Below are 13,439 nucleotides of genomic sequence, written 5' to 3' on the forward strand. Positions count from 1 at the left end.
CTCTTCCCTTCCCACATCTTCTGTGATTTATCAGCAGTGTCTGCATCTGGAGATGTAAAGGATTACCTTGGCAGACTCATATGTTTCCTCTGAAATCCCTCACGAGATTTAATGTGTATAATTATCCACCTCTCTTAAGTTGGTTTCTGTATGGGTAGCGTGCATTTGCAGCTCTAACATGGCTCGTGTTTTGGTGTAACTGTGCACATTTTCTGCAGGAGTTGCTTTTAAAACAAATCTAGTATTTTCTCTCAAAATTACACCATCCTATTGCTTTGCCATCATAGCTCTGAGGTAAGTGAACAGGGACAGTAAAATAAATGCAGCTTTGTCTTAGCAAATTCTCAGTGATGGGTCTGACACTCTAAAATGTGGCATGCTTTCAAAGCCTACTGAATTTAGCAGGCAGCTTGAGGGTGCTTAGCTCGTGGAAGCACTAATACACGTCTCTGCAGCATAGAGCTGTATCTCCTCACATTCAGGTCATTGTCATTGTGTATTGCCTTAATGAATGTGCAAAAGGGATGACATTAACAAAAGCCACAGGGAGATAATTCAGGCTAGATGGTGTGGTTTATGTTTGGGCATTGGAGAACCTCAGTACACAGAAATATCTGGAAGGTGATTGTCCTGGCTGTGCTGAGAAATCAAGAAAGAAGAGCATTACATTAGGGTAATGCAGGTGGATTCTCCCTCTGACCAGCTCACTGTATCTCCTGAATCTCTTGTGACTGACAACAGGCTTAGGCTTGGGAGAGGAGACATGACTTTTCACTCCTCATGCTGGCAAACCTGTACGAGGCTCAGACAGCAGCCAGCTCTGAAAAACGGCAAATTCACTCGCTAAGGAGCAAGCATAGCAGCTTGTCTGCCTAATGTCATAATTCCTCCATGCTTTAATCCACAAACCGATTTAGGGGATGCTATGCCCTCGAGAAGGAGAAAGGGTAACTAAGGTTAAAACAGTGAGGAAGGATGCCACAACACTCTGTGGAGGTGTAAAACACAAATCAAGGGTGTCATTACATTACTGATATAGGGTTTCTCAAATTTTCACTCCTACCAAGTCATTTCATGTTACTGGGAGGGAGGAAACTTGAAAAGCAAAGGAAGCCCATCTCATCAAAAAGTGGGGAGTTTATTGGAAATAACATCCAAAGACATACTGTCAATAAGGAAATTTTAAATTTGGTTCTGTAAATTGACTGAGTTGCCATTTACAGTGCTTGAAGTGGGAGGTAAATTACAGGAATTACAAAGTCTAAACATGTCTAATGATTGTGGGTTGAGCTGTGCTATTACCAATTCTCTTTTCCTTTGAACATTATAAACAATGTGAAAAGCAGATGTCCTGTTCCAGTAACTGTGCAGGGCAAGTGGTTGTTATCCTTGTAAACCACCCAGGCTGATAAGCAATGTAGAAAAGTCCTCTGTTCTCTTTCAGCCATTAGCTTAGAAATCATGTGTTAGCTGCACGCTGTCATTGTGTCTCTACCAAGGCTGTGCCTCTAATACGTGGTGCATGAGCGTCTGCATCAACACATGTACCTTTAGCCTTTCTGTTAGGTCTTTGAGCAGCAGGAGACAGGTGAGGTCTTGCTTAGCCCAGAGTCATTTTGGAGATTTAGTAGTTCTGTGTTGGTTACAGCAGTACCTGATTTACTTTGGGAATTACGGGTGCCAGCATCAGTTAGCCAGGGAGATGAGGTAGAAGCCTGGTGCACTGTGATCTGCAGTTTCTGACATCATTGTGGGTGTCTTTACATTCTGGGACATCATAACTCCTTATAACTCCTTCTGCTTGCCTTTCAGTCTTTTTTGGATGATAGATGTGGGTTTTTTTGGTTAAACAGAACCCAAACCTGCTCTTAGAGAGTCATGTGTTTCTAGGCATGTCTCAGAAATTATGGAGATGAATGGATTCCATGATATATTTTCTACCATTTCCACAGCCTTATGAAAATACTTCTGTTGTCTTCTATGTTTGGTGTAATCTGTCCTTTTGTAGGTCAGCATGGGTGACGAGCTAGCATATTGAAACTCTCAGGGCTTTTAAAGAGAAACTTGTCATGTTTCTTTAAGTGTTGATTGATGTGAGACCAGATTTTCATCTTGTAAAAAAGAAAATAACGCAAGTATTAAAGAAGATCATGATCATGAGTGGAGGAAGGAAGAAAACATAGGTTAGGAAAGACAAATGTGTTTAATGGCAAACACATTTGTCCAAGTGAATCATTTCCATGGGCCAGAAGCCCAGTTAAACACATAAAATAGAAATCCAGAAAAACAGATTAACAAGCCAGTCATTAGTAAAGGAGGAGGAAAAAAGACAAACCCAGCTAATTCTGTACTGAACATGACAGATGAGCTCACAGCAAATAATTGGGTGACAGTCATCAAATGTGAACTAAAAGGAGGCATTAGTGGGGAAAACAGTATCATAATCTCTGGGATTTACAATGTTGGAGAGTTTGCTCATAGGAAAAAGAAAAGTTCATCAAAATAAATTAAGTTGGGCCTTCCAAAATTCATTCTGTACCACAGTGCTTGCCAAAACTTTATAGAAGGCTTGATCATTATTTTTAGAACAGTTACAACCGTGGATGTGTATATCATGCAAGATGAGGTCCTGGCTGAGATAAGCTTCACACAACTCTTGCCAACAGAATTTGTGGGTGGCTTCAAACTAACTGACTCAGAAAGACCACAGGACACAAGGACTTTTGCTTGTAAACCTTTGTCAGGGTGACCTAGTGCCAGGTAGAGGACTGAAAGGGAGTTTATCTAATGCACTGTGAACTTGAATCATGTTTGAATTTCACCTTTCTGTCTTAAGAAGAAAAGACAGTTAAGTTTTGCAGTGGCATGATTTTTTTAACTATGTAAAATCTTTTTTGTGTGACAGACTTAGAATAGAACTTGTCTTGGCACAGGGGGGAATTGGTCACCTGTTGATATTTCTTCCGCCGTGTTTTCATATGATTAGCTTGAAGACTGTGGGCTGTTTCCTATGTTAATTGATCGTCACAGCATTTAAGGTAATTTTCTTATTACCTTAAAGAAGAGTAAATGCCCGTGTCTAAGTCCCTCAGATGCATATTGAACCCAGGGACCTAGCCAAGTAGTCACCGGACACAGTAATTAAGTCTGCACTCTGCTACAAATAAAGAGCTGATGTTGAAATCATGAATGGTGTAAAATGAGTGTATGTGGCAGAGTTATACCAGTTGAGAATTTGGCTCTTCCACTAGAGGTCAGAAATATCACCAAGAGAATAGGGAATATTTAAATATTCCCTGAGCTGTTCACATAGCACGACTTAGAAGTGAGGGATACTTTGGGCATTGTTTTTACAGTTGATTGATACAATTACCGAAAAAAAATGATTTTTTGCTTTTGAGTTGGACTGATTGTGTATCAACTGTGTAGTATGTGCTTTGCTGTGAAAACTTGACTTTGACGTGGTAATATTAGATGGGAAAGATATCCTTCTGAAATAACACTCACAGCCCTTTTACCATCCTCGCACCTGAAGAGCAGGGCTCAGAAATGCTACTGGGCCAGCGCACAGTGAGCTTTGCCTGGAGTGAGTCAAGTGACTCTTGTTTCTCTGTCTCTGCCACTGGCTTGTTTTGAGACTGTAAGCAAATTGCTTTTGGTTTTTGTGTCTGTTTCTCCTTGACTTTAGCTATATGTTGTCGGTACAGTTCCAGCTCACTACGATATGGGCTGGTTTTCTGCCTTCTTATGTGGTGTATGGTATAATGGTTGTTTTTTTTTATTTATTTTACTTAGGGAGCACTAAATGCATCTGTTATATCATTACAAGTAAAAATGTCAAACAAGCAGAAAGAGAAGTCTTAGTGTAGAAGCCTGTCCTATTTCTAACCCTTCTTTCTTTCCAGTTCTTCAAGCTGTCAATAGAAAAGCCTTATCTTGAGTTGATTAGATATCAAATTTCATGACCGCTAATGTCATGTCCTTCATATGACAGCTTCTCTAGGGAAGAATGCTACCATCTAGAGGTGATATCATTACTGAGAATATAATTGATGTTAGAGCAATATTACATGTAAGTTTGTTCTGAAATATCGCTGTTGGATAAAAGGGAGTATATCTAGGAGAGAATCTAGGACCTTTCTTTTAGCTTTATTGGAAACTTAAGAAGCCAACAAATCCATATAATAGAGAAGTGCTGTATATATTGTTCTATCTCTGAACCTGCAAGCTTGCCAAAACAGCAGAATATAGGAAATTCAACTATGTAAGCCTCATTGTAGCCAGGCCTGGAATGGTCCCAGAAAGAACACCCACAGCAAGACTAAGACTAGTGACAGGTTCGAAATCCCATATATTGCAAATTATCAGGGCTAGATCTAATCAATGTGTGGCATTTATATTTAGTCTTTACAGCTCATTCACTCCATAAAAGCACAGATTTGGATGTCTAGCACTTATCCCCACACCCTCATTCAGAGATGGTATGATTTCAAGGAAATGAGCTTTATAGTGACAAAGAGCACCTAAGAGCTTAGCTCCAGCTTTCCAAGAGAAAGCTCATTGCATTTACTGTTTGCATTAAATAATGCTAGTGTGCTTCTCTCATGTTAGTCACTGCAAAAGGTTGTTGGAAGACAATTGTGGCTCCAAGGTATAAACAGTCAAAGCTGTGAAGCAGCAGAGAAAAGAGGTTATCTCCTTCTTATGGAAGAGAAATGGAAGCACAGAGACTTTAAATTACTCGTCCAAGGTAGCTGTGTTGGAATGGTGTGGTGAAAACCAGATCTTCTCCTTTATTCCACTTTGTACTCACTTCTTCCTTTTTTATGAGATACCTAATGCTAAAATCATGCTGGAATTGAAGCATAAGAGACGGAGTGGAGAGTACAATAGCACAGATTAAGTAAATAATGCTCTAGCCCTCCCAAGTCTGGGATTTCTTTGATGGAGTTACACAGAGGCTTTCAGGGACATCTGTGCAGGTCACAGAAAAGATATCTGGAAAAAAAAAAGTTATCAAACCCTCTTAAAGGTGTCAGCATAGGGTGTCTCAGAAGGGCCATCACTCACTTTCTTTGATATTTCCACAGGTGACAACTGGTGGAAGAGCAAATTACTATGTGTCATACAGACGGGAGCCTTTTGCGCAGATCAAATTGCCCAAATACTCTCTTCCTAAGGTGAGTGCACCATTTATGAACACAGATATCTAATATCTTGAATAGTACAGCCTGCCCAGTGATGAAGCACCTCAGTGGAGTTCCTCTGTGGGGAGCTTCATTTGTTGTGCTACCTGAATGATCTTTCTTAAATACGAGGTTGGGATCTGTATCTCTCACTGCTTTTGATCAGTGAGCAGTGAGAAAGAGCAGCCTCCTTTTCCCTCTGTAAAGAGCAAATGGGAATGAACAAGTACCTCAGAAAACATAGAACCAACCAAATAAAAATGCTGCTTCACTGAGATCCTTGCCTGAGCCTGTGTTACTGGCTGCAGATTGTTTCTCACATCCTTGACGGATCTGCTGTGTAACACCTTTGCCCAGTCTTGTTCTGTTCTCTGCTGAAGATTTCTCTGATGAGCCTTGCCATGACATCGGGGGTTCTGGAGAATACTTACGATGCTGAGTTCTCCTGCAGTCTCCATACAGTGAGAGGAGCACAGGATGTGTCAGCTCCACTGTCCCTACCTTATGGCTGGACATTGTCAACAAGTCATAGAGGTGTAGATGGCTCCCTAGAAGTTGTGCCTTAGTGATGCTTTGGACAAACAGAACCACTGTATGGTGCTGCTTAGGAGACAACCGGGATGGCAGTGCCTAAGATTAATGCTGACCAGCAAAGCTGAGAGAGAGGGAAACTAGTACTTCTCATACAACTGTGTGTGGCTTTCCTCACTTAGGTCTTAGCTATCTGCCAAATGAAATGCGTCAAGCTTCAGCAAGGAGGATGTGTCCCTGGTATTAGAGTAAAATTCCCTAGTGCAGTCATTGTTTAGGATTGTGCACAACAGAAGGGACCAACCTTTACAGTGCCTTGGCTGGGTACAAGTTTCTGGGTAGCCTGATGAGCAGCTCAAACTGCTCCTGCTCTTTGTAGCCACAGAATGGCTACTGAGGCTACTGTTGTATGGGACTGATAATCAGCAGTAATGGCCTTCCTCTTTACTTCTTTCCACAAGTGAAAATTATTGTGGGATAATTGTAAAATTGTTGGGCAGATTTGCATGGTGGGCTGGATATAGCTTTCTGTTTGCCTGTGGCATATCTACAGTCTAGCAGATATGGGATGCTTGCTTTAATTTGTGGCTGCAAACTTTTAATAGTTGTGAGAAATCTGTCTTGAACTCCTGGTGTTGCACCTCAACTTCTTCACATTTGGGTTGATGACAGTTCTTGTTGTATTGACACTTGTGTAGCATATATATATATATATATATATATATAAAATATTATATATATATTATATATATATATTTTTTTTTCTTTGTGGTGTGGGATTCACAGTGTCTGACCATGCACTGACTTTTGAGAAACACTGCTGCCATTTTTCAGGAAAAAAAGCAGTACTTATGCCCCCACCTTATGAAGCACTGAAAGCTGCCCATCGTTCAAGTGATGGAGACAAGTGGATGGAGAGAATGAGTGCCCTATGATTGTCCTGCTTTATTGACTGATGCAGTTGTAGCTTGCTGGCCCGCTGCGAGATGGTTTTGTCAGTGTCCCTGGTTTGGAACTGATGCATAGTATAAAATCAGGGTTGCTTTTGTCATTTAAAAAAAAATATCTAAACTATTTAAAGCAAAGTTTCTTGATGAAGTCTTTTAGCCATGTAAAAGAGTCTTGCTTATGTTGTCCCTAGTTAACAGAACATTTTGCTGTATGGTATTAACTATCCTGTCAGCTGTACATTAATGAATTCTGCTGGAGTTGTACATATGTGAGGCTGGCAATAGAGTAATGCAATATTTCCACTGCAACTGGTTAAAACAGATTGAAGTCATTGGGTGATTTGCTTTATTGTCACACTGCTGGACTAGGTTGGATATGTGCTTAATCTTCAAAGAATTAGAACTGTTGGGCAGGAACCAAACATTCTGGTTTAGTCTCCTTTCATTGATGGAAATGGCAAATCTCCCACCGGCTGCACTTAGTGGGAAAAAATTAGGCTCTCAAACATTTTTACTCCACATTCCATACTGATAGGCTATGTTAAGTCTCCTATCTACTCTACCCCTACTTTTCATCTAGATAACTCACATGGAAGGTTAGGTTACCTCCTAGGCAGGGTAGGAATGTTTAGCTGATTTTCTCCCAGATAATCTTACCCCAAATGAGTCTCTCTGTCCTTTGGGAGACTTCCAGAAGTAAGGTTTCTTGATGCAGAAACAGTGCAAGAAAATAATCAAGGCTCCTTGGCATCTCGGGGAGACTTTGAATAGGTAGAAAGAGATAAATAAAGCCCCACATAACTGCAGTACTTTTGCTTATAGTTGATCCAGAGTTTGTTCAACAAGGTGGCAAGGATGAAGTACTTCAATACTCATCAGTACCCCAGAAATCATTTCCAGGTCATGAACCTGCTTTAAGGAAATACTGAGGAAATGCACTGTCAAATCTCTTTGATACTAAAATTAAATGGAGAAACCTTTGCTCAACCTTCATGTCTTTGTCACAAGCAGGATTCCGGAAAAGGTTGGTGGGTAGATTATTTGATAGCCTGTATTGAACAAACTGTTAATAGAAAAGTGTCTTATTAAAAATCACTACCAGCATTAGCTCAAACTAATCTTTATGCCTCAGCTTCAAAGATATGTGAACTCACTTCTTGTTTCTTGAAATGGGTCGTTTACCTGTTGGAAGTGCAGCCTCTTAGTTCAGCATGTGAATGGAAATTGTCACTGGTTTAGCCTGGTGCTACACCAGAGCTAGTGACTATGAGAAGACTCCAGGCTCCAAGGCTGTGAATCTTCCATGAGTGAAAAAACTCGCTTTCAAATTTATAAATAAAAAATGAAGCTGAATGAAATTCCTTGAAGCTACCAAAAATGAAGAAAGCAAAAACCCTTTGCCCAGCTGGTGGTCATTAAAAGATAGAAATGCAGAAAAGTCACAATGGTGGTAATTTATTGGCTCGCTCTAACAGAAAATTGTTTAACGTACCTATAATTCATGCTCCATCTCCATTCTTTCATAAGTCATGGTAATTACTACATGTCCCAAAGGGTGAAGAAATATAGAGATCCTAGTAATAGGCCTTTTGTCTTCTTTTAACAGGACATGCATATTATCAGCACAGTTGAGAATCAGGTGTTTGCAGCTGTTCAAGAGTGGAACCAGAACGATACATACAACCTGTATATCTCAGACACCCGAGGGGTTTACTTCACCCTGGCCTTGGAAAATGTGAAAAGCAGTAGAGGACTGGAAGGGAATATCATCATCGACCTTTATGAGGTATGTAGTAAAGGTCACCCTACAAGAACCACCACTGCTTGCTAGTTCAAGCAAGCGTAAATCTCTTACCCCGATTCCAAGGTCCCTGTTTGTTTCGGGATTGGCCCAGAGGCATTTACTGGATTTGATGCTGAGCAGACTCCTGTGGGGGTAGATGCAGAGCATTCTGCTACTGGTGTGATATCTGGTTGTTTTGAAGTCAATGACTAGTTATGCTACGTGACATTTCCAAACGGGAAAACATTGTCTCTCTCCTTCTAATGTGGATGTGTAAAGAAGGTCTAGAAATAGGGGGTTTCCCCTTGGACAGCTAGAGATACCTACTCATAGGTAGGGAATATAAATTCCACCTTTGTAAGCATTGAGCATTTCATGAATTGTAAGCAAAAGTTTACAGGTATCATTTGCCCAGATACAACAAATGGAAAACTTCTACCCTTTGTAATCTTCTGTTCTCCTTCTTCTGCTAGGCCTTTCAGCCTTGGCCAAGAACAGTAGTAGTTGTTCCAGTTCCTGGTTTCTTCAAAGCATTCTGTTGCCTGGAAGATCTGCTGAGGCTCAGGGCTCAGCACTTTGCCAGCAAGAAACAGCAATATTAACTACTTGGTAATGCTAACAGTAGTTGCAGACTGACTTGGGGAAGTTCTACTATAACACAAATAAATATGTTTCCAGTTTCATATAGAAGTCAGAACTATACATTTATTTCAGCCTGAATAATGACAATATAACATCATCATCAATTTGTTTCTAAAAATCCAGGTGGTTTGAGGCAGTGAGAGAAAACTCACAAATAACACATGGATCAATATGAAGAACAGGCTTTACATATTACTTTCATCTCCTTAAATATATTTACCTGCCTCTGAAAAAAATAAATAAATCTGTAATGTGATGAACCAGCTGAAGTAAACATGAATTATTTCTCATTCCTGGGTAAAGTCCGTGCTCTGCAGCTGTGTATCAGTCTTTGCTGTTAAATGACAAGAGAGATTTTCATGGGATCATTCAAAGGGTAGTGTCACTCAGGGAACTTCAGAACCAGAAGGATTTTCATCCTGACTGCTGCCTGGAAGTTCCAGATTTGCAGCAAGTAAGGAACTTTCTGTCTCACTTAGACAGCTGTGCAACAGAGACCAGATTAAACACGAAATCTGCTTGGGGACATCTTGGCAGGACCATATTCTGTTGGAATTGGTTCTGCCAACAAAAATCAAAACATTTGGAACAACTGGGTTGATTTTGACAGAATTTGGGAATGGAGGAGCATGAAGAAATCGAGTTTGCAAAACATCAATGTTTCAGTATATTCAGGATTTCTATCTTTTGTGTAAAAGAAGAAAAAGACCAAAACAAAAAGATTCCATGCTGCTTCTGGTGTACCTGCTGTTTCCTGTGTTATGGAAGTCTGGGGAGGGAGTGGGGCAGCCCACGTCCCTGGGATCATAAAGCTAATGTGCATGCTGTCCCTTCAAGGCCACAATGGGCCTGTCTGCAACCACTCAGGAAAATCTAGAATTGGGCTGTTTGCTAGGGATTTGCTCTGTGAACATCCTTGTTTTTTTCTTCTAGAGAGAGGGACTGCACAAGGTCTTTCAGTTGTGCATGCAGCATTGTGATGTATTTGTAATGCCATTCACAGTCTTCTAAGGCTGGACTGAGATGACAATTGCTATTGCAGAGAGCGTCCACTGCTGAGAGTGCTCAGATGGGCCTTTCCTTTGGCTTGTTTTTCCGATGTATTTTTTTCATCTCTCTCCATTTTTCCTAGGTAGCAGGGATCAAAGGCATATTCCTGGCTAACAAAAAGATAGATGACCAAATCAAGACTTTCATTACCTACAACAAGGGCAGAGACTGGCGTTTGCTGCAGGCACCGGCCACCAATCTAAGAGGGGATCCTGTGGTTTGCCAGCTGGTGAGTGGCAGACCTTTCTAAAGCACAATTGACTCCTTTAGTGTCTCTTACATTACTCTCCGGGTTGACAAAACTTCACATATGGCTGGGTAGGAGGGATTTTTGCCAGTCAGAGATTTGCAAAATCAGGTGCTCCAAAGCGGGGCACAGTTTATGGATGAGAACTTTAGGTTGGGCTTGCGACGTAATTCAACAACATTCAGTGAACAGGCATTTTACAGTAGGTTGTAGCCCCTGTGTTTCAAAGGAGTGGTGTTCCCCTGAACTTTTACTGGTTACTTTTTCCCGTTTTTTTCTCCTGACTTGCTAGATGTTAAGCAAGTTGAGTAGATTTCCTTTAAAATCTATGAAGCTATGCAAAAAGAAAATTCTTGCCATCTTGCTTGACCTTTTTTATTGAACTTACATCAGAATATGAAAGTTACTAAGAGGAAGTGCTCTAGATCATATTGTTGGTAAAAACAAATGCAGATATGCTCTCTTGTAATGCAGCATTTCTGTTTCTCCTGCTCTCAGCTACTTTTATGTTGCTTATTCAGAAATGGAATATATGCTTCTATCTGCAACAGTGTTAAAAGGAGAGGGGTCATTGTCAGAAGGATCAGAGCATCTGTCTGCAATCACCAAGGATTCCTCTGTTACTTGACTTACTGTGTATTGAAACTTCTGTCTTTTGTTTGTTTCCTGTCAACAGCCCTTTTGCTCATTGCACTTACACCTGCAGCTCTCAGAGAATCCGTATACTTCAGGAAGCATTTCCAGCAAGGAGACAGCCCCTGGGCTGCTGGTGGCAACAGGTAAGAACCTAAGTGCTTCTCAGCACTCACCCATGCTTCACCTGGAGCCTGAGTGTGTATAAAATGTTTTCTGTTAGTGTAAAAGTCTTCAGCTTTTTTTCACCAAGTGCTAAGCTAATTAACTCTCATGTGTTATGGACTAGGAGAAGGCATGTGGTCTCTTACTTCAAAAAAGATTATGTCTGCCAGGTATTTGTTGCTATGCTATAACCCATCTGCAGGTCTGAGCCCAAATGTGCATGGGATCATTACCAACAGGCATTATTAACTCCTCTCTCTTGACATCATTACAACCACTGATGTAGGTCTACCAATTTGCTGGAGTTAGCATGAATAAGAATAAGGACTGTATTTATGGCTATGCTCCCAGGCAGTATCGCTATGTTCCACCTTTTGAGCAACAGAGTTTTAACAAAGCCTGTTGGGTAAAGCCTGGACTTCATGAATGCCTGTCTTGTGCATGGTACCTACTTTCTACACTGTGTTGCTCCAAGACTGGCAGCACTTCATCATGACTGCATGGGTCATTGGTGCTGTGGGACATTCTGCAAAATGGTGTTTTGGCAGGTTGCAATGTTTTCATGACAACCTGCTACAATACTGGCATGGTGGCAGTGGATGACCCGCTGCAATTAATCTGACAACCGTCAGAGACGCTTTTGTCCTCCATTGCCTGCACACAGCATGCAACCTAATCAGGATGGATAGAGCTACCACCCGTGCTCAGAGCTTCCACAGCTCTGTGGGAGCTGCAGGGACAACAAAGTGCTTTCTGAGTGGCCGGTGCTATTGAAAGCTGGTCTCTGAAGCAGGGGGTGCCTTTTCACAGAGAGGCTCCTACATACGTTCAAATACGTTCAAGTAGCTTAGCCATTCTTTCCAAGGCTCATTTTAACTCTAGTTCTCTCTGACAGTTTAATTCTTAATTCTTTAATTCAAGTGGCTTGCAATTGTGTCATGTTAGCATACTGCCTTTATGAATTTGCACTGTTTCTTCCAGCCGTTTCCATTCTCATGTTCTTCTGTACTTCCGTGTGTCTTCCTGACTAAGCCAGAACCTGAAACACAGGTTCCCTTCATGACATTTATAGCTCAACAAGGGAAACACTGTGTGATTTCCAGTTCACTGATCCAGGCCAAACAGGGCGAGATAATTTGGTTTAAACCTGCAGATCTTCTTATGCTTATCCAAGTGGAGTCATCACTCCTGGCAGGTCACACTTGCTAGATGGATGTGTAGGAGCAAGCCCTAGCCACGATGCTGTGATTGCAGAGACTTTTTTTCTTTAACCTTTTAGGAAGCAGAGGCAGCAGGACAGTGAGATTCTAGGCATTGATCTAAATTGTTAGTAAATTAGGTTCTTTTCAAGCTGCCAGTGCATGGGATGAATGCTTTCCCAGTCTAACAATTAACCTTTAAGAGGCAGAATATCATTTCTGCCTTATTGCTTCGTACAATAAAAAGCTTAACCTGTTGGGAATATACACATCTGTTTCCACTAACCAGTTTCACAACAACAGGAGTGTCTCACCATGTTGGCAAATGTGTTCCAGGATAAGCATTGCAACTTATTCTCACAGGCATGGGCTGCTCAAAACCTCTGCTGAGCAATCTTGCGCTTTGATTTACAGTGGTGCATTTCCAGCAATGAAGTGAAACTCAGACTCAATAGGAGGGCAGAGGTTAGATTCTTGCTAATGGAAGAATTATATTTTAATATCAAAATCCTCTTCACTTGCTTGGGAGTTAGTATATTTGGTGTGGGTTTGAATCCTTATAGCTGAACGAAGCTTAGATGGAAAGAATGAAGAAAATCTCGGAACAGCTTTATACAGAAAAACAGGCAGGATTTCCTCGTACCTTCCTCTAAAACAGTTTTGTTATTCTTGCTGGTGTGAGGGAAGGAAGATTAGGTAGGTGGACGGTGTGGTGTTTCTATATCCTGAACACTGAAGGAGAAGTCTTTATCGAGCTGTCCTGTCTCCCTGAGCCAGATGTTTTATTTTTGGAAAAAGAGTTGTCACAACAATGTGCCTAGTTCTATTCCATAATGGTGACAGGAGTGTGTCAACTTCCATCTGGGTTTTAATTTCTCATTTTCCAGCATTAAATGTCAGAAATTCAATTAACATTTTCATTGGGGTGTTTTTATTATGCTCTTGTTGATGCTACAGATGTGTAAGAGTGTCACCTCTCCCTTTGCTTTTTTTTGAAGAAAAAATATTAGTTCTCCCTCCTTCCGTGGAAATTACACCTGTTTTAAAAACAAT

The 13,439-nt window shown here is 40.9% G+C and overlaps 1 protein-coding gene across 15 annotated transcripts in view; it reads left to right on the forward strand.

Annotated features, from left to right (window-relative positions):
* SORCS3 (sortilin related VPS10 domain containing receptor 3) overlaps positions 1 to 13,439 on the forward strand; it is a 313,425-nt gene that overhangs the window by 238,621 nt on the left and 61,365 nt on the right. For all 15 annotated transcript variants that reach the window (XM_080597782.1, XM_080597781.1, XM_080597774.1 and 12 more), the window contains 4 exons: positions 5,091 to 5,180; positions 8,274 to 8,453; positions 10,225 to 10,371; positions 11,066 to 11,168. In XM_080597782.1, coding sequence (XP_080453908.1) covers positions 5,091 to 5,180; positions 8,274 to 8,453; positions 10,225 to 10,371; positions 11,066 to 11,168 — 520 coding nt within the window. The remainder of the gene's footprint in view (positions 1 to 5,090; positions 5,181 to 8,273; positions 8,454 to 10,224; positions 10,372 to 11,065; positions 11,169 to 13,439) is intronic.

Source organism: Anser brachyrhynchus (genome assembly GCF_964034855.1).
Source record: "Anser brachyrhynchus genome assembly, chromosome: 6".
Classification (NCBI taxonomy): domain Eukaryota; kingdom Metazoa; phylum Chordata; class Aves; order Anseriformes; family Anatidae; genus Anser; species Anser brachyrhynchus.